Below are 22,222 nucleotides of genomic sequence, written 5' to 3' on the forward strand. Positions count from 1 at the left end.
ACTCCTCCTTTTTGAATTAAAAAATTCTTATGAAGAGAATTATATCAATTTAACCATCAATATGCCTTAAATCCTAATTAGTAGAACATAGGATAGTATTCCAGTTAACTGCACCTGGGGAATTTGGAATCCTCAGAATTGAACGTTAAATAAGATCCAGAAAGTTGTATTTTAAATCCATGCATGTAAAACTTTCAAACAAAATGAAACAAAATAATCCTCAAGACTGTTTTGGGAAAATAATAATAAAAACAATTGAACTCATGAACAACAATACAACAATGGTGAGGAAAGCAAAATTATCTGTTGTGATAGTAGATAAATTTAAACATGGAATGTTATTCTATCCCATGAAATTAACCACCTCTGTGGCACTAAGGTTATGTCCACATCCCAAAACAATGACACGTGGTGAAACTCACACTGCAAATGCGGAACAGTCTCCAAATCAAAGCCAAAGCATGTTTGAACCACATTTCCTTTTTCCTTTTTTTTTTCTTATTTTACTCTCTTCACAGCTAATTGCCTTTGCAACAACTCCGGATGGGTATACTCCAGAACTTCCACTGCCCCTAGTAATCAAAATTGAGGATGAAAATGATAACTACCCAATTTTTACAGAAACAACTTACATGTTTACAGTTTCTGAAAATTCCAGAGTTGGTGAGCACCTACCTTGACAATATATGGGAGAATATCCTGCTAGCAAAAACAAGGGACTTGCCAGTCAGGCTGCTGTGGGTAGAATTGTACTCAGCCCTTCACTAGCTGTGCACGTGACCTTGGGAAATTTTCCTAGTGGATAAGCCTTAGTTTCCTTATCTGTAAAATGGGATGTCAATGTGAAAGATTGTTATGAAGATTAAAGGAAGCATAACACACATGGAATGCCAAGCACAGTGCCTGAAAAACAGGAGTTACTCAAGAAATGATACTTTGCTTTCCTGTGTGAGATAAAACAGATACTTTTAAGATACTGTACTCTAAAAAGAATGTCTTTGGGCAACTGAAGTCTTAATCTTGTAAGGTGTACTGGTGTTCAGTAGTGATTAAATGATTGACAGTATTCTGGGCATTATTACAAAGGTGGCTGAGAATAATACAAACGTTTTCTCAATCTTATGAAAATGGGCCATTTCAGCTGGAAGTCAGAATACAGTTTTCAAGTCTTCCTCTAGACAGATCTAACTAAATGAAGAATTTTCAGAGAAAACTGACCCACACGATTAATTTACTTGCAGGCTTACAAAAAGAAAAAGATTAAAGAATAATTAGAACTCCTTAGTCTAGAAATACGAAGACCATGAAGGGATGTTATCAACATTTATAAAGTTATAAGTAAATATGTATGTGGTCGCTAAATTTCAAATGTTAGAATGCTGGGCTATTTAAGAGGAAGTGATACTTTATGTAGTAGCCTGCAAATTTATGAAAGCTATTACTCTTATATATAATTAAGTGCTCCAAGTCTTTTTTGAGATAGATGGAGAGGAGTAAAATAAAAGGAAAGTTGAAAATGTATAAGTTTTGGAAGTTAAAGAGGATTTTTCAATATGTAGGTTCTACTGTCGGACAGGTGTGTGCAACTGACAAAGATGAACCTGACACGATGCATACGCGTCTGAGGTACTCCATCATCCAGCAGTTGCCAGCATCACCCACCCTATTTTCGATGCATCCAACTACAGGCATGATCACCACGTCATCATCTCAACTAGACAGAGAGGTAACATAAATATTAACAAGTAAAACTTGATTATCACATGACTATTTAGTAGTACCTGTATTTCTCTGTGTATCAACTGTAGATATGTTTTGAAAAACATGTTGTGAATATAATTTTAGAAAAATTATTATTTTAAGTATGTCGATGGAGTGCATTAACCTTGCAGTGCACCAATTTTGAACTCCTAATTTGTTCTCTCCTGAATTAAATGTTTTATTAAATCAAATTTCCTAATATAAACATATTTATAGTATACATACTTAGACTATAATGTATACACTTATACTACAGTATTTATAGTATAAATACTATATATTTATAGTAAAAACAAGAAATGTCAAATATGAAAGGTGAAACTTTTGGAAATGTGTGGAAATTTATTATCCACAGATAACAATGCATCTCCTGTCTGTGTCATCTCTTCCTTGACAATCTCATCTACATACCTCTCTTTACATAGATTAAGAGAAAGTTTATATCTCTTTGATCTCTGGTTTACCATTTTGAATTGCCTGCTAGAAATCCTTATTCAGATGTTTCACAGGTACCTAAAATGCAATACATCTAAAATTGAGTTTGTCTTTCCTTCTAAACATGCTGTCTCCTTCCCATGTCTTCTAGTTAGAATAACATTAATACATCCTTTTCCTATTAATAATTTTTCTATTGTTACCTTGGATTCATGTTCTCAAAATTGTATTTGATGCCTCCTCTTGCGCCCTATATCAAATCTCTTTTTAAAGCATGTTGATGTTACTCCGAAATGATGTTACATTTATATTCTGCCCATTTCCATTGCAACTGTCCTGGTTTAGTAATTCATTCACTTGGTTGTTCAGCTATTACTCCTCCACCAAGTGTTTATTCATCTGAATTCTTATAGCAGTTTATCTGCCCTACTTACTACATTTATAATCCCTTATCTTAAAATATAGTGAAATGTGTTGGTCAGGTATTTCTTTAATTCCTAAAACGTCATATCAGATTCATTTCCTCTCCCTCTCCCTATCCGTTAGAGGTCCTCAAATTTTCTGGTCTCAGGACCCCTGTGCACTCTTAAATATTATTGAGGATTCCAAAGATGTTTGTTTATATGGGTTATATTTATCAATATTTACTCTATTAGTATTCAAAACTGATGAATGTTTAAAGTATGCATTTATTTACCCATTTAAAATAGTAATAAATATATTACATGTTAACCTAAAGAACATTTTTATTGAATAAGCACATTTTTCAAAACAATAAATAATTTAGTGAGAAGAATGGAATTATTATGCATTTTTCCAAGTCTCTTTGATACCTGACGATCTAAGACTGATGGATTCTCGTAACTCCTTCTGCACTTGGTCTGTCACAATATGTAGTTTTAGCTGAGGTATATAAGGAAAATCCAACGTGATATGAAGTTAGAAAAGAGAGGAGTAATTTAATAGTAATGTCAAATCATTGTGGATATTATGGTTTGATACCACATCAAAAATGGACAAGTGGTAGCTTCTTAAATGTTTTTTGCTGTGTGCATTCTGAAGCCTTGTCAGTGAACTTTCGAACTTTGTTACATTGAAATCCATTGGTCTATCTTATATATTGAGTGAGTGCATAGATAGCCACATACAATTTTGTAAGATTATGCATTGGTCATTTGGGAAATATTGGTTCACTGAGTTATGCAGAGCTTCCAAATATTGACACATTTCATTAAACAATATTGAAAAAAATGACCTCCTCACCTCCATTACTAGCACAATGGTTGATAGAAGCTTTCCAGAATTCTCATTTTAGCTTGAAAACTCCAGTTTATCAATGGCAACAAATAGTTGTTTTCCTCGAAGTGACAGAATCATTTTATGTGTGACAAACTGTCTTCAAAATACACTAGTCTGAATAAACATAGGAGTCTTTTACGTAAAAATGGTATTCTATGAAAAGAACATTAGCTAGTTCAGCTCATAAGTCAAACAATCACACAAGTACTTTTTCTTGAGAAGAACATCATACTATGTTACGCAGCAGAAGTGTTTTATGCATAGCTGTCATTTCTTCACATAGACTATGGGTTGAAATTTAATAAAATTAGTCCTTTTACTGTGTCTGCAGGATATTTCTAAGTGAAATTTTATTTTATCAAAATTTTATTTTGTTATTTATAAATTCATTTATTTTTACTGTTAGTGTGTGCCAGTGAGATATATAATATCAGTATCATTTGCTGAATAAATGAATGAATGAATTGCTGTTACAGCTCCTCAGTTATATAGATTCTTTATGGAACTTATGTGCTTAAGAAAAGCAGGTTATAAACCAAATCCTCTTTTATCATCAAGTCTCAAGTACATCCTTCCGATAAATCTGTTGCAAACATTCGACTAACGAAGGAGTCTTGGAGTACTTTACCCAAGAGTGCTCTGGAGCCACTTTGTGACCCCAGATTTCCAGTTCTCATCTGTTACCTTCAACCCTTTAAGTCTCTTAAACATCAGGATTTTTTTTCCATCTGAAGATATCATAAGCCAATATTTAGGTCCACTAATCTTCATTTCTTTGTTCTGTCAGCCAATTGATTGTTTCCAATAAATCTTAGTTCACTACAAACAAAATATGTATTCTCTCCTAAAAGTACACTAGCACGAGGTTTTTAGAATTTTTAAATGAAATAAGACCATTATTTTTCAAGTCTTTATATGTGATTGGTTATGAGAGAAGAGTAAACTGGGAAAATTATGTATATAAAAAGCATAGAGATATAAAGAAATTTTAGTTCTATTTTAGGTAATGCATGAGGACAAGAAAGTCTAAGAGGTATTGGAATTGAGGGAAGAAGGTGGCAATGTGAGAGAAGAGTGACTATTTTAGGAAGACGGTTAGGATAGTTTTTCACATATTATTTTGTCTTATGAAAAGAGGTGAATTATTTAGGAAAGTTATCATTTTTTTATAGAAGAGGAAATCTAAGTAAAAAGAATTTTCCAACTTCCCTGAGATTACATTTGTTAATTTTGGAGTTGGGAATAGAACCGGAGTCTCCTAATATTCAATCAAGAGGATATTATTAGTGTTGTTTTCAATCCTTCTGTATCTCAAGGACTTACGATAAATGAAACTGATACGAAGAGAAACACTTTTTTTTAACTAGTGATGAACCTTCTGTAATCTCTGATGAGTGGAAAGCCCTAATAGCCAGATTCTATATTCCTCTGAGAGAAGAAATTACATAGCCCCAGACCTTTGTTTTCATGCGAATTTGATGATCTTTTTATAAATGTAAATATTTAAAATATATCTTTTTTACAGGAGCATATTTCACTTTATTGTTTTATTGCGAGATGGGTACAAGAGTCACTGCTATGCATTTTTGAGCAAAGAATGTTCTTTGGATAGGAGATAAAGATTTTGATACAGTTACTAGGTAATTTTAAATGTACTACGGGTACATCTTTTCTTTTTGTTGAGTAAAACTAAAACCAATTGATTCCATATTCTATGAGTTTCACTTTAAATTTGAGAAACTACTCTATTTTCGTAAATTAATTGAAAATTACTAGTATGAGAAAATTTTTCTTCTGCCAGTGTATGAAAGCTATGAAATTGAATAGCATACCTCTTAAATCTTTGATGCAAGGAAAATTATCAAGTGTAAATCAAGACTTCATTTATAATATTGCCTTCACTCAATAATTAAATTTTACTTTCTTTTCAGTTAGTTGATAGATACCAGTTGAAAATAAAAGTACAAGACATGGATGGTCAGTATTTTGGTTTGCAAACTACTTCAACTTGCATCATTGATATTAAAGACGTGAATGACAACTTGCCAACATTCACCCGTTCTTCTGTAAGTATAGGAAATTAGTAAAAGAAAAATGTACACCCGGTGTTAATTGCTAAATATGCACATTTCCATCCATGCCCTGTGATTTCAAGTAAAGTACCCCCAAGACAGCAACTTGGACTTAGGGCTTAAAATTATGTCAACATAGTACTTTGGAATTAGAAGAATCGGGCTTACTTCACATGGTGTTCTGTTTTTATGAGAGTTATTAATTAAATTTTGTTTGTTTGTTTTTATTATTTTAGTATGTGGCATCAGTGGAAGAAAATACAGTTGATGTGGAAATCTTACGTGTTACCGTTGAAGATAAGGATTTAATTAACACTGCTAATTGGAGAGCTAATTATACCATTTTAAAGGGCAATGAAAATGGAAATTTTAAAATTGTAACAGATCTCAAAACCAATGAAGGAATTCTGTGTGTGGTTAAGGTAAGAATTAATTAGTAAATTAGTTATTTGTAGCTTATAATTTCACAGATCAGTATACTAGAGTTTAATGAAAAGAAAGGAATTCTGCTAAATGTAGGAATAAAATAGATATATAAGTGAATGTAAATGTTATATTCCTCATATATAATGGAATGAATATATTCATTCTGGGGAACCTTTTATAAAGGTATGATTTAAAAAATGTATATAGATTTATATATGTTCAATTAATATAGTATCCACTTTGTAACCAATATCTCTTAATTCAAAAACTAGCACAGCTTTGAAGCCGACAGGACAGTGTCAAACTTTCCTAGCCCATTTGTTTCTGTAGCTGGGTCAAGGAGCCTCCACTTATTTACTGAATTTCCCAAATGATGAGTTACTCCTGGTCAGACCCATGGGGAGGCTGTTTGTAAATTTGTCCATCTGTATCCAGTGTCCATTACATCCTTAGCTTCCCGGTTCAAAATAGGAATCCTCAACCATTCAAAGATGTCAATACTTCTAAAACCTCTTTCTAATCCTATTCTACAGCATCTCAAAAGAATTCGCAGGTAATTCAGGAGCCAGAGTTAGTCCATAAAGTGATCTGAGCGCTTTTGCCTTTGGACAGTTAGAGGCTTATTTCTGCTTCATCCTTAACTAGAACATGATGCTTTTGTGAGTCTGTGGGGTTTCCCTCTTGTACATACTCACAAGGAGCATGGATCCAAAATGATGAATCTTTTTTTCTTACAACGATGAAAATTAGCTGCAGTTTGTGGGTTAATTTCTCTGTTTCAAAACAACAAAGAAATGTCCTTTAAATCTTGTCTGTGTCATCACTCAGCCCCTGCCCTAATCCTTGGTATTCTAAGAAAGAAATTTATCTCTGTGAAATCCAAGACCTAACAAAATTTCTGTCTTCTAGAAAATAGCTTCACCCGTTCTCATCACAACTACATATCAAGCAAAATGAAGTAACAACTTTCCATTAAACTTGATACTGCCAGTTCTTTAGAAAGTAACTGAGATAGAAGAGATAAAAAAGGAGAGTATAATGTCCATAAGCTTTCTATTTTCTTGTTGCTCCCCTCTTAAAAATATTTTATAAAATTTGACCCATGTTTTCTACCCCAAACCAGGTATAAATAATTTTCTTCGTCTCAGGAGAGTAGAATAAGCTGTCCCCAAATTAATGGAGTAACAAAATAACAGTTGGTTAGGGTATGGAGTCCCCAAAATAATATCTCAAGTGTTAACCTTGAAGCACCTTCATTAAATACTTTCTGAAGTTGTTATTAAGAGCTATGATATTACGTTTGCTAAATTTATCGTTGAGGAACAGGTTTTCTTGCTGGCTCCATGCAAATACTGAATCAGTTGAAGGATTTGCCTCCTTTCTATGTTTAACATTCTCATGACTATTCCAAACACGGCACTTACGTATTTCCAAGTTAGCATTGCCAAATATTAAATGTCTTGATCTGATTTTCAACACGCTTGCTTTTGTAGCCTCTGAATTATGAAGAAAGACAACAGGTGAACCTGCAAATTGGTGTCGTTAATGAAGCTCCGTATTCGAATGAGGCTAGTTCAAGATCAGCCATGAGCACGGCGACCATTACTGTTAATGTGCAAAATCAGGATGAGGGCCCCGAGTGTAGCCCTGCACTGCAGACTGTTCGAATTAAAGAAAATACACAGCTGAGAACACCGAGCAATGGATATAAAGCATATGACCCAGAAGCAAGAAGCAGCAGAGGCATAAAGTATTTCTAATTCTGTTTCAGTTAACTCCAAATTTGCTATGTTTTTAAAATTTATAACTTATTTTGACACTGGTCTTATAATTTGGCTTATGATACATTTTGTTATTTTAATTCATCGTTATCAATAGGTATAGGAAATTAAATGATCCAAAACAGTGGGTCACTGTTGATGAAAACTCAGGATCAATCACAGTTATCAAGAGCCTGGACAGAGAGGCAGAGAACATCAGAAATGGCATATATAATATTACAGTGGTTGCATCAGACGAAGGTAAGAACTTTGTTTTTAAGATAGCTCCATACATCTTCAACTACATACATTTTCAGTTTTTAAACCAATAACACACATTTTTAGGTCTGCTGTATACATTCTCAAAATTTGTTTCCTGGAGATGACATATAGAGTAATTGAGAGGTTTGCTATAATTTGTTAACTCAGTTCTACTTTCTAATAGCACCCTCGGTTTTAGATGTAATTATACAATAGTTTAGTCATAGAAATACTTAAAACTGTAGCTCATTAAAATTAATCATTAAAAATTGAGAAGATTACTTTAGAAGAAATTAGCTTCATTTTATCTAGTCGTATCTTTTAAAATATTCACTTTGGCAAGAAAATTCATTACAGAGAGAACATACTTATTACCCACAGTGCATGCCAAGAAAACAGTTCTATCTTTTTACAGGAAACTGGCAATATATTGGGGGGTTAGAATTCTGATTAAGGACATTATAAAAAATGAATCATAGTCATGATTAATAGCATGTTATAAAATTAGGAAGACAAGCACTATGAATCCATATAATCATATAAAATGTAAAATCATGTTCTGTGAGTCCTACAAAATTGAGAGAAATATGAGCACAATGATTATGTATGAGATCCACTTAGCGCATAAAATATAATTTTACTGTAACAAACATTTAAACTTTGTACTTCTGTAAAACAAACATGCTAACTACAATAATCATTAATTATTACTTTATAATTTGAAAAATTAAAATTTAGAAGTGATTTTGGAAGGTGTTTTGTATTTCAAGTCTCTAAATTTATGAGGAATGGCTCGTATCCATTGGTTGAATTGGTAAAGTTGTAATCATTATTAATTTAACTTCAGCCAATTAAAGACTGTCCTTTAAGTCCTCAGCTTCCTTTGTCCCTTTATCAAGACATGCTTTTTGGTCAAAGACAAATGAAAAGAAGAAAATATGAAAATTAAATCCATTATTTTTATATTTTTAACAGCACTTGGCAAATTGTTTCTTGATAGATGAGATAAAAATTACTCTCTGGAATTAGAGATTTTTGTGTATAATATTATTCTACATCCTCCTCTGTTGAAGAGGAGATAAAATAATTGAGACATCAAATAGTTTTATGGAGTTTAGTTGAGAGGCACTTTTAATCATCATTGTGGTTTAGAATAAATATGTAATGGGGCCTTTCTCATTAATTTCTTTTGAAGAAAGTAGGGGATAAATAATTCCACATCATTTTATTTTATGAACTAAGATTATACAAAAGTATGTTTTTGTTTGTTTGTTTTTGTTTTTACCTTTTTCTAAAACCTATACTGGCTAATTTCATTGGGGCCCTCCCTGCTGCTTCCTAATGAAAAATGCTTTCTCCTTGTGAGCTCTGACTTCAAGGCCCATGCTCACGTCCCACCCTCCTACTTCTCTACTTATTTCCTCTTTTTAAGACTCTCTCCCAAAGCTTCTGTGTGTAAACTTTTCCACATGTTCCTTTCTTCTGTATATGCTTTCTGTTTTCCAACTTTCTCTCTGCTAAACATAGCTATTTCTTAAACTTTGAGTTCTGTTTCTCTTCTCAATCTCTTCTCAATCTCAACTCTGTTGACTGTTTCACCCAGGTAGCTCCTCTCTATAGCTGAGTTTTAGGTGTTTATTTTTGTTGTATTATTCCATCTTTTAGGAGTGTGATTTCAAATTTTTAAAAGGTTTGAGGGGCCGGCCCAGTAGCATAGTGGTTGGGTTCGTGCCCTCAATTTCAGCAGCCTGGGGTTCACGGATTCAGACCCTGGGTGTGGACCTGCACACCGCTCATCAAGCCATGCTGTGGCGGCATCCTACATACAAAACAGAGGAAGATTGGCACAGATGGTAGCTCAGAGACAATCTTCCTCAAGCAAAAAGAGGAAGATTGGCACAGATGTTAGCTCAGGGCCAATCTTCCTCACCAAAAAACCCAAAAAACATTTGATAGGAGTGAGCCATGCACATAAATCATGGAACCACGGGGAGTCCCCCTTCGTGACTGCATATTTAAAATTAGCACTTACCCATATAGCATTACATCAATATTAAAAGGTGAGATTTGCATGCATAAACTCCAATGAATCAGAGTTTTATTTGTGTAATCAAAAGATGAAAAACAGAACTGTGAAACACTGTGAATTAGATGTCTGAGATCTTTAGTTTACATGTCCTATACCAATACTAATCGGAATATGCAAAAAAAATAGAGTTTATTGAACAACTCGAAAAGTTTAATGGAAGGGAAATTCAGGCACTTAGCACAGCAGTAGAACAGCACTGTAGAGGCCAATTCAAAGACAATACAGGTAACCAGGTTCAATCAGTCAGACATGTGCTTTCAACTCTGTGTATGGACCCAAATGTGAAGAAATGTTCAAGACATCCGGGAGTCCCAATTTTCAGAAAGAGCAAGAAAACACCACATAGCATGGGAACAAGAGAGTTTGAGAGGTGAGGTTATTCTGCCCTAATAGAAAAGTATGCCAGGTAGATAACATACATATCTTCCTGCTTGCTTTCTTTTTTTTTTTTAAGTTGTCCGAAGTGAGAGAGATTTGCATTGTTTCTTGCATCTCATTTCTTCTCTCCTTGTTCCCTTTTGTTCTTGCTGAAGTACATCCTTTATTAGTTTTTTCCGTGGTGGGAGGTGGCTGATTGATAACCCCTCTCAGTTTTATTGTTCTGAAAAATATTTTAATATCGTTCTCATGCTTGATTTGACAATTTGACTTGGCTTAAAATTTTGAGTTAACTCCTTCTTTCCCTCAGCACTGTGCAGGTAGTACTCCATTATCTTCTGGCATCTGTTGTTGCTGATGCTTATTATTCTGCTGTCAACCTAGTTATTGTCTCTTTGTAGGTAATATGTCCAAGCAACTTTTCTGGTTCCCTAGGTTGCGTTCTACAGTTTTAATACAATGTTTATGCCGTGAATTTGTTTTTATTTACCTAGCACTGCAGTCAAAGTATGTTTTAAAATAGAACATCAATATTTTTCTTTAATTCTGGGATATTCTCAGCAATTATCTCTTTAAATATTGCTTCCCTGCCATTCTATTTATTCTTTTCTTTGGAGTCCTTATTAGATGAAAGTTGCTGTTTTAGTCCTAGGGGAGTTTAAGCTATAATTTCATTCTTATTTAAACAGTTACACTTTATGTCTTTAAAGATGCTAAATATACATGTTTCAGAGATGTCTCATGCAGAGTGAATTAATCTTCTGGTTGGTGATTTTGTTGACTTTCCTTTTCACATTAATCTTGCTCCATCTGGAATTTTAATTTGCAAGCTTATATTAAATGGGAGGTGTTTGATCTGCTTTGGCTTTTTCCTCTCTCCCGCCTTACCGCCTAGCAGTCTTGTGCCACCAACTTGTCCTTTTCTGTGGCCCACGTTTCAGATCTGGTTCTTAACTTGGTGGGCTATGGCTCCTGACCCATGATGGCACTGGAAATATCACAGGTCCTGTTGCCTTGGTCGAGGTTGTGACTGTGGCTGTGCCTGGTCTTCCAGCTTTCTTAGGATGGCAGTTTCATATAAGACATAGCGCTAGGCAGTGGGTGGCACAGATTTTTTTCACCCTTTTTTCCATCGCTGATGTCCAAGTCCTCTTTATTAAGCAGAAAGTTTAATGATTTAGAGATAGAAGTCCTGAATTTGCATTCAGCTTCAGACTTCACAACTGTATCACTAATTTGTGACCTGAACCCATGACCACCTCATCTTTGAATCCCCCAGATTTTCCAGTAGAGTGTCCTGTACAAACTAGTTCTTCAGTAAGTTAGTATTCAATATATAGATAGATGAGTTCAAAAGGCTACACCCAGAGTGATTATTTTGGTTTGCAAGTGATTTTCCACTTCTGGAGTCTTTCACCTTTCAAACATTTCCACATACTATTTTTGTTCTAACCTTCCAAATGCATATCTTCTACCTTTCAATTTCCCTGCCCTCAAACCTTAAGTACTTTCTATAAGTATATTCAACTCCAACCTCCCGAGGTTGACTTTCAAGAACCCTTGGCTCTTCTCTCCGGTGTCAGTTCCCACCAAGCTGCCTTCCCCTTCATTATTGCCAGAACACGGGCATGCATACTCTGCTTCCCACCTCCTTGAGTTTCCTCCTACTTTTAAATATACCAAAAATGCCCTTGTTTGTACTGTCTTCCTTTCTCCTTTTAAAAATCAGTCAAAACTCCTCTCCATAAAAATTTCCATGTCATTGCACCTAGTGATTGAATGACAAATTTAAATAACAGTTATTGTCTGTACAACCCATTTGACAGTGATAATCTTTTTCTTTTAACATTCTCTAAGAACATAGCCTGTGACCGTGCTTCTCACTGTCATTTATATCTTTCAAGTGCCTAATAAATTATTAAATTTTTTAATCTATAATTTCCTATTGAAAACTCAAAACATTAAAAAATTGTATTTTTATATCCAATTTTCTAGATGGGAGATCATGTACTGGGACACTGGGGATTATACTAGAAGATGTGAACGACAATGGTCCCTCCATACCTAAACAGCAAGTGATAATCTGCAAACCTGTCACGTCGTCTGCGGAGATTGTTGCCGTTGATCCTGATGAACCAATAAACGGCCCACCCTTTCACTTCACTTTGGAGAGTACTTCTGATTCAGACGTACAGAGAAGGTGGATACTGACAGGAATTAATGGTATGTATTTCTAAACATTGTTATGTCCTTTTCAGCATCAGTGTATCTAAAATATTTTTTCTTGATGAAATAGAAGAATAATTCACTTTGGGAATGAGCAATGAAAGAAGGAAAGTGTCTCAGTTTTGCTGTGGTGGGAAATGAGCCTTTCTAGGGCTTATCTCTGATCAGTCCTGTGCCAGGATTCCCTTAGGTGTTGTGTGAATTCTCATTCCCACTCCAAACACACACACACATCCTTAGACTAGGTCTAATATAATCACTTCCTGACTTGAGTACCTCCCACCTACATAGATTCTTTACATGCTAATGGTTTCCTAGTTCATAAGGGAATCTCCATCTTTTGCTGGTCTGTTCCCCAGGAAGCAGACTCTTGAGACAGTTTCTCAGGTGGAATGTTGATTAAGGGGTTTGCTTGACTTCAATAGCTGTGAAAGGAAGGGAAGGGGGACTGGGCAAAAAGAGAAGCCAAGTGGCAGCTCAGGCCAAGAACAGCCTTGGCTAAGCCCATGGGGAGTCTGAGCTGAGTGGCCCTTCAGAGTGGCCCCAAGTTGAGTCTCTCTCCTCACTCATTGCTCAGTCAGTGGATTGGAGTACCCCGAGGGGCACTTTTGCAGGAAGGCACAGTCACTGAAGATGCTGACAGACCCCAAGCAGCTGGGACAGTAAGTCCTCAATTGTAGGGGATCTGTGTGTACATCACAGTGTCCGCTGTGCTCTCCCTCCTCTCTGCGCTGCATTGATCTCTGACCTTTTCTTGTCTATTGTTTTCTACTCAGGATTCTCCCCCAATTTGGTTCCTAGTCCGTACTTCTGACTTAACTATGACAGGATCTATGGTGACAAGAATAGCAAAAGTGAAGGGGACCTCTCTTCGTATCCCCATTGCATCCCTCCTACATCAGCTCCTAACTCCTCAGCACATTCTTCGCCTCCTGACTACACTACCTGTGGGCATGATGTCATGTCACTCCAGGTTTTGTGACTCAAGAGCCACTGTAAACTGATGGGGCTTGCCTTTAAAATGTCCTTGAAGGGTTTTCATCCTCATGCTTCCAATGAATATTCCTCAATTTAAAAAGAAAGGTTGTGAGAGAAGGGAAAGGGAGAACAGAATGGGGGAAGAAAAGACCGTATGGAAGCTATGATGGATTTTAAGGCACTATGTCCTGAATGCTGCTTTGTGAACTGACAAAATTTTCAATTTTTTTAACGACAATATTCCGGGATGTGTGTGTGTGTGTGTGTGTGTGTGTGTGTGAGGTTATCAACTGTCCTTTCTTGGGAAGAATTAACCTTATATTTAGATTTTGTACTTTCTACTTATTTAGTGTTATAATATTTTTGAAAATAGTGTTGAAGGAGGTGCTAATTTTTAAAAATAAAATAAATAATATTAATATTTAATAATTTAAAAAATTTTTAATATTTAGCAAAATGAAATGTTGGCAGGGTTATGTGGGTTAAAACTTTGTTATTTTAAGGATTTGCTGTATGAAATAACTCAAAAGCCTGGGAAACATGAAGTTAGGCCTTGAAATCAGATAGGCTTGATGATAAGTGCCAGCTCCGCTGTTTATTAGTTATGTAAATCTGACTGTGCTATTTATTCTCTTTGAGCATCAGTTTACTGGTGTAAAATGGGATGATTTGAGGGAGTAAATGAGATAGTGAATGAAATAGACCATGGCACATTATGAATCACAAATTTTGGTTTTATTAGTCATATTGTTCTTTCTTTCTTTCTTTTTTTTTGGTGAGGAAGAATGGCCCTGAGCTAACATCTGTTGCCATTCTTCCTCTTTTTGCTTGAGCAAGATTGTCGCTGAGCTAACATCTGTGCCAGTATGTCTCTATTTTATGTGGGATGCTGCCACAGCGTGGCTAGATGAGCCGTGCTAGGTCTGCGCCTGGGATCAGAACCTGCGAACCCCAGGCCACCAAAGCAGAGTGTGCAAACTTAACCACTACACCACTGGGCCAGCCCCTTGTTGTTATTTTTATACATAGACTTACGAGGTTAACAATGCTTTCTTTTAAAATTGACTTAATTCAATGATTTCTTTTTTTCTTTTTAAGATTTTATTTTTTTCCCTTTCCTCTCAAAGTCCCCCGGTACATAGTTGTGTATTTTTTTTTTTTTCAGTTGTGGGTCCTTCTAGTTGTGGCACGTGGGATGCCGCCTCAGCATGGCTTCATGAGCGGTGCTGTGTCCGTATCTGGGAGTCGAACTGGCAAAACTCTGGGCTGCCAAAGCAGAGTGCGCCACGAACTTAACCACTGGGCCACAGGGCCTGCCCCTCAATGATTTCTTTACTCAAACATGCAGATTTATATTTAGAACTGCAAACACCATAAAAATAAATGAAAACATCACACTGGGCCAGTTAGGTGGAGAAGGATTATTCCTGGGCATGGGCGTGTGAGATCTGCTTTCGAAGTAGTGCCTATCTTTGGCTCTGTACCCAAGACTTTGTTGGATTTTGGCCTGGATATTTTCTACCCTTGACCTAAAAAAAATCCATAAAAATGAAAAAATACACAAGTGGTCCCAGTGTCCTGTGGGACCATGGGATGAAGTTCCAGCAGCTTGATTCATGCCTACTAACACATTCAAGGTTAGCAATGTTCTAAGTTGTCAGAAATCAGTCTCTGACAATAAGTCAGAACTATTTATGCTTGTTTGGCACAATATATGAAACCAAAGTAAGGAGAAACATCCAGAACTTCAGACTGTTACTCTCTGATGAATCATGTATAAAAGAAAATATGTATTGACTAGTTATATGAAAAATTTTAAAGATGTGATAAAAACCAATCTCTTAACCAGTTTATTACTTTTGATTGGAAGGATTCATTTATGGACAGATGAAATATATTATTACAAAAGCCAAAAGACCTTTCTATAAGAGGCAACATAGACAAACTTTTATATGCAGTATATTTGCAGTGACTGTCAATTAGAACTACTCAGTGCATTCACATTTACAACCTCGTGGCAGTTGTGCCACCCCATGAGGGATATCCATTTGTAGAAAGATATAATGAATATCCCGTCACTGCAGCCAGCCCTGGTGGTCCAATGGTTAAGATTCAGCCGAGGGCTGGGTTCATTTCCAGCTCGGGGAATCACACCACCCGTCTGTCATATTGTGACCACTGTGTGTTGCTGTGATGCTGAAAGCTATGCCACCGGTATTTCAAATACCAGCAGGGTCACCCGTGGGGGACAGGTTTCAAGGGAGCTTCCAGACTAAGACAAACTAGGAAGAAGGTAGAAGGACCTGGTCACCCACTTCTGAAAAAATTTGCCATGAAAACCCTATGCATAGCAGTGGAGCATTGTCTGAAATGGCACCAGAAGATGAGAGGATGGCTCAGAAAAACCCAGCAGGGTTCGGCTCTGCTGTACACAGGGTTGCTAGGAGTCGGAATCTATTGGAAGACACTAACACATCCTATCACTAGTTATTTATGCTCAGGAGAAATCAATGACATTCTATAACTTTTGGTTTTATTTTCTTTCAGATACAGCAACACGCCTTTCCTATCAGAATGACCTTCCATTTGGAACATACACAGTACCTATCAGAGTTGCAGATAGACTTGGCCAGTCACATATTACTCCATTAACCGTTATTTTATGTGACTGTATTATCGAAAATGACTGCACCTCTCGCGTAAGTCCAAGGACTGGCAACGGAGAAGTAAAACTTGGAACATGGGCCATTCTTGCGATATTGTTGGGCATAGCATTGCTATTTTGTAAGTCCTTTCATGAATTTAAATAATAGCCTTTAAAATAACTTTCATGACACATTCTTAGAATCAACGCTGTTTTCTATAGCTGTTCATTGGTATATAGCTGCATTTCTATTTAACACACAAACTTAATTTCTGTATTGAAAGTGCGTTTATGTGTAGTTCTAGTGTTGTCTCAGCATAGACATAAAATTCAATTTAGAAATACAGCATACAGCATGTCTTTGTGGCCTAGCTGGAGGGCAGACTTTTGTATGCTACTTTGACACAAGCAATCATATTTATGTATTCTGGAAAGTCGTCCTGTATTTGTTAACACAAATTCATAACTTGACATTGTTCTATGATAAACTGAAGTTATTTGTCGCATCTTCCAGGTATCCTATTTACCTTAGTCTGTGGGGCTTCTAGGGCAACCAAGCAACCAAAAGTATTTCCTGATGATTTAGCCCAACAGAACCTCATTGTGTCAAACACGGAAGCTCCTGGGGACGACAAAGTGGTAAGTAGTTTGTCTTCTTAAAATAAATACAAAGGATCAATTGACCTAACCAACTAGAATTACCTTTTCTGAGCAAAGTTCTTTTGAGATCAGGTAACTTCCAATATATAAAATGTCATTGGTCCCATGGAACAGATAAAATGACATTGGTTCCCACGGTGATACATAGCATTTCAATTTGGCCATGCAGTGATAATAGTAAAAAGCCTTCAACGTGTCATTCTTATTTTCTACTTCAAATGTTTCATGGCTTTAACTTTAGGCTCAGTCTTTTTTATGTATTGAAACTGCTGTTGGTTCTGTAAAAATGTTTCATTTGATTACTTACAGATCATCAGCATAAGTGTTTTAATGTTTTTCTGGCAACAGCAATAAAATGACTACAAGCTTTGATCAGCATGGGAAGAACTTTAATGGAGTTCTTTCTGGCTCTAATAAGGGTTAGAAAGAAGGCTGAGGCCAAGTACAAGAAACAGGAGTGCTAGCAAGTGACTACATTGCTCCATCTTTGATTTCTAGCTCAGTGTGTGGACGAGGAACAAGTGAATTTCCTATAAAAAGCATAATTAATGATTAGGGAAGGAAAGATTTAGAGAACAAAAGGATGTTGGCATCTACGAAGGTATTGGAAAAAATAAAACTTAGAGTTTCCTACAAAAACACAGTATAAACAATGAGTAGCCAAAGATTTGTCATTAGTATTTTCCCTGCCTGATTTATTTTTATTTTTTTAGATCACAGGGATTTGTTGTTGCAGCTAAGATTTTTGTGAGAACTTTATTTCTATTATTTTTGTTTTAGTTGAAGGGCAAGTAGATGAGACACTGACTATAAACACTGATCGTTATTTCTGTCTCTGCCCTAGTCAGGTGAAGGGAATGAATTCAAACTAAGCAGGGTAAATACATGTAAGACAATAGTTTTGTAATCCTGATTGTGAGGAGTGAGATGCTGGACGGATTTAACAAATGAAAAAAGTTGCACAGTATTCTGAGAAGGTTTTGGAGGGGGAATATCCATTTAGCTTTCTGATTTGTCTCAAGGTAGAGGCCACTTAACATCTGCAATTTGCTCCTTGTATTAGACTCTACATGTAGTACTGGGGTTACTGTAGTTAGGCACTCAGAATTGCCAAGGCAGATTTAGTTCCTGCCCTCAGAAAGCTTACTTTCTAGCACAAAAATTCACTGCCTTGCCTGCATTGTTTGTTCTTTTCTTATTTTTTGGTTGCCTTCTGTATTTCCCCAATGCAAACTGTTTCATTTCAGTATTCCACAAATGGCTTTACAACACATACCGTGGGCAGTTCGGCTCAGGGAATTTGTGGCACCATGGGATCAGGAGTGAACACTGGAAGGCAGGAGAACATTGAACTGGTGAAAGGACACCAGACCTTGGAATTGGACCGGGGAGGTGGGCAGCGCACCCTGGATTCCTGCAGGGGAGGACACGTGGAGGTGGACAACTGCCAATACGCTTACACAGAGTGGCGTAATTTCACTCAGTCCCATCTTGGTGAAGTGAGTTTCCCTAAGTGTCCTACTAATCTGTTTGGGTTTCTTTTCAACTTTCTAAATGATTACAATTTAGTGGCCTGACCTTTATTTTCAATTAATTATTAATCTACTAATTAGAAAGTTGTTTTTCCTTCATTTTAATTTAGATATGTTCAGATGTTAAGTGGATATTTACTTTTTCTCATATTTTGTTTGGTTTTTAATTCTTGCTGAAATAGTGTGTAATGATATTTAAATTATTTTTCTCATGACTTTGTGTTAATTGTTCCCATCTGACAAGTCATACCTTAGAAGCCAAAAGTGTGGTACAAGGCAATTCCAGCCTGCACAGTCACTATACCTTTCTAGAAAGATCTGAGCCCACGTCAACTTGGGTTCAGTTTAATGGATGCATTTCACGTTAGCCATAGTTTTGAAAAGCAGAGTAATGATTACTTAAAATGAACACTTGTAAACTTACTGCCACATGTGTGACTTTTAGAAACATGCTATATAGTGAATTTATAGTGTGATTTATGAGAGAGACCAATCGTGTGCATTTTTTATATGTAGGAATCCATTAGAGGACAGACACTGACTAAAAATTAAACAATGAAAGGTAAATCAAAGCAATTATTTTTATGTTAGTAAGTTTTGGTGTTTAAAATAATAATAATAAAATGTGTTGTGTTTTTCTCTTTGGCAGAAGGTGCAGCTGTGTAACCAGGACGACAATCATAACCATGCTCAAGACTACGTCCTTACGTATAACTACGAAGGAAAAGGATCGATGGCCGGTTCCGTAGGTTGTTGCAGTGAACAACAAGATGAAGACGGGCTTGAATTTTTGGATCATTTGGAACCCAAATTTAGGACACTAGCAGCAGCATGCACAACAAGATGATTGTTTTCTTTTAAGTCTATAAAAGCCAGTGGCTTTTTCATCTCTTTTTTTTTTTAGTTCTCAGTTTTTAAAAATAGAAGATGCTTTGTTTGGGACTTTTCCCCCATTATTTTGATGGGATCTCCTTAGCCAAATGCACATTTACAGAGAGATACTGTAAATAAGTACACAAATTTCACAATTTTTCCATAGTTTTTAATTACTTACCTTCCACCCAAGAGGACCTACAGAAAGAAAAATTAAGGAAGTCTGCATTATTGTTTACATTTGGGTATAATGACAACAGCCTATTTACAGTGCAATAAAGTGTAATTAATTCAAGTCTATATCATAGATTACTTGAAGTATAACCTGATAGCAAATTGTAGAGACATTGTTTTAACATTATCTTCAGTTAGCTAATTAATTAATTGTTTGTATGGTGCTTGAAAACTATTGTTCCCCTAAACATTATAAAGTGTGTATATTGCATTGTTATTGTTTTATTCTTATAACATGACCTTTCTTCATAACACAAAGAGAGAGTCCAACCAGGCACTGACTGTTATTACAATTCCATTTTGGTGGACTTTAGTTTCTAGGTTTTGTTCTGTGTAAAATCCTGCGCTGAATCCACATTTCCTGTTACCTACCTTGTCAGTGAACTTTAAGTTTAAAAAATGCTTTCAGAATGTATTTTTACACCTTCAAGGTTTTGGTCTTTCATCTCTCTCTTTCTCTTCTCTCTATTTTTAAAACTCCTATTTGGGTTGGAGAATCTAAATATCTTAAAAAGCTGTCTCTCCTCTCTTATAAAGTGAGTTATTCTGTTTCCATTTTATGTTTGTTTTTCTTAAAATCAATGTAGTGTTAACGTTATTGTTTCAAATATCTTGGTTATTGCCTTGTTATCTCCTCAACAAAGAACCTTTAATTTTGCCATTGAAACTGTAAAAATATGTCATGCTTTTATTAGAGGCAACAGTCTATGTTAACAAAAGCAATAGTGTAATTAAAAGTGGGATATGGGATTTAGTATATAATAGCATATTTACAGTTCATATCTGGATATGATATATGCAAAGATATGATGCAAGGATATGGTTTATAAGTACAAAATAGTGATGGTTTTTGAAATACAGATCATGAAAGCTCTCTAGGAATAACTGTTTTATAAATTTTTAGATGAAATGGCTAGTCATATCTACGTGTTTGTAAAGTTTTTTTAATATTTTAAAATTACAATTTTTAACAAATGTAGAAATGGGCCAAACTATTTAAATTTTGAAATAATGAGACAAAATGAAACTTAATAGCCAACCAAATTCCAGGCTAGGTTTCACAGCTGATTTCAGTCAATGAATTTTCTGTGTATATTAACCATATGGACATTTCAAATGTATTTCTAATATTTATGATTGTTAATAATGTGCCTATCTTGAATTCACAAGGTTGACTTATAACAATTATTCTTAAGGATTAACATTGGGTAATTATTCAATAATCTATTTTTTCAGTTGTTTCATTAATGTTCAAAGATCCTATTTCTCAGTTATTTTAATAAATTATGTACAAAATTCTTATATATTACTAGTTATGATAAAGCAAATCAAGTAGTTTTAAAAATTTAGTGTGAGTTTGTTGATCATATGTCAGATATGAGCTTATGAGATTGTATTTGTCTTAGAGAAGTGAGCCTCTTTTTTAGAATCCTGTTCTACATCTTTTAGAATTTTAGAGTCTGCTTTGGAAAGATCACTGGTCCATTGTTATAACCACATTTATGTACCTTGACTATTCGAAGACTGTGATGCTATGGGATATTGGTTAAACTGCATAATTTCTCTGCTTCTGTTTTTGTTTTTCATCATAAAATGGGGGGGGGATGGGTGACAATAGAACTCCTTTCCTAGGGTGGCTGTAAGACATTAGAATAAAAAATGGTTTTTAAGCATGCAAGTCATACAGAGTGGTCCACCTGAAAGGCACTCCTATTAATACGAAATGATTTAAAATAAGTCAGATGTGCAACCCATTTCATATTAATGAAAATCAATTAAGAAAATAGGATAATTAAAAGGTTTTTGCTTTTTTGTTTCTTTTTTGTTTTTTTTACTTTAGAATGTTTGTCAATTGAGAATATGACTCTTCATAATGATTACCTGATGACTGAGTCTTATATATCCAGTGGTTCAGAACATATATTGCTGAGATTGCTGAAGCATCTTCAAAGGATTGACTAATTTGAAATATTATGAAACTACTTGGTTCAAATTGGGTGGAAAGCAGAACATCCGCTTCTTAAAATGGACGCTAATTCTAAAGCCCTATGAAAATTAAGTATGTTTAAGATTCCTGCTGTCAAGCCCTTCCTTAGGTTCTCTCCTAGCTGTCTTGCTAGAGAGATTCCTTGCCTCAGAGGCAAGCAATTGCTTGCTTGGGAGCTTAAGGTTCTTTGGCAGTTGCCATGGTAACCCTAAGTGCAAAGTCTCCAGAGAGAGTGCTTTGATGATAAACCCAGCTCCACCCTTACTAGCTGTGGGGTTTGAGAAGTCATTTAAACTTCAAGTTTACTTTCCTCAATTATATGACCTGTATTGAGGGGGTTATAGGAGTCCACTTCATAGTCTTGCTGTCAGAGCCAAAAGGGTTAATTCATGAAAAGAACTAGCACAGAGTTAGCATTGAGTATATATTAGCTGCTATTATTAACATGAGAAGAGAATGCCTTAGTTGGGAATAACCATAGCTTCAGTCTCCACTCTGCTTTACAGCTGACGTCTTGCCATAACATTCCCGTTTATCTTTCCCAGAAGCCCGACCAGTATTTCACCTGTGATGACCTTTGGGAACTTAATGGCTCATAATAGTTTGC

At 35.6% G+C, this 22,222-nt stretch overlaps 1 protein-coding gene across 4 annotated transcripts in view; it reads left to right on the forward strand.

The window, feature by feature from the left end:
- The window catches only part of DSC2 (desmocollin 2), a 35,727-nt gene extending 14,421 nt beyond the window's left edge, over positions 1–21,306 (forward strand). For 2 of the 4 annotated variants that reach the window (XM_014842243.3, XM_014842244.3), the window contains exons 6-17: positions 519–663; positions 1,560–1,726; positions 5,427–5,561; positions 5,804–5,989; positions 7,487–7,743; positions 7,872–8,014; positions 12,477–12,704; positions 16,233–16,469; positions 16,844–16,968; positions 18,237–18,488; positions 19,038–19,083; positions 19,171–21,306. In XM_014842243.3, the coding sequence (XP_014697729.1) occupies positions 519–663; positions 1,560–1,726; positions 5,427–5,561; positions 5,804–5,989; positions 7,487–7,743; positions 7,872–8,014; positions 12,477–12,704; positions 16,233–16,469; positions 16,844–16,968; positions 18,237–18,488; positions 19,038–19,073 (1,911 nt within the window). In that variant the 3' untranslated portion in view covers positions 19,074–19,083; positions 19,171–21,306. The remainder of the gene's footprint in view (positions 1–518; positions 664–1,559; positions 1,727–5,426; positions 5,562–5,803; positions 5,990–7,486; positions 7,744–7,871; positions 8,015–12,476; positions 12,705–16,232; positions 16,470–16,843; positions 16,969–18,236; positions 18,489–19,037; positions 19,084–19,170) is intronic. The other 2 variants (XM_014842241.3, XM_014842242.3) reach the window with 1 other exon arrangement.
- The last annotated feature ends 916 nt before the right edge of the window (positions 21,307–22,222 follow it).

Source organism: Equus asinus, chromosome 7, assembly GCF_041296235.1.
Source record: "Equus asinus isolate D_3611 breed Donkey chromosome 7, EquAss-T2T_v2, whole genome shotgun sequence".
Taxonomy (NCBI): domain Eukaryota; kingdom Metazoa; phylum Chordata; class Mammalia; order Perissodactyla; family Equidae; genus Equus; species Equus asinus.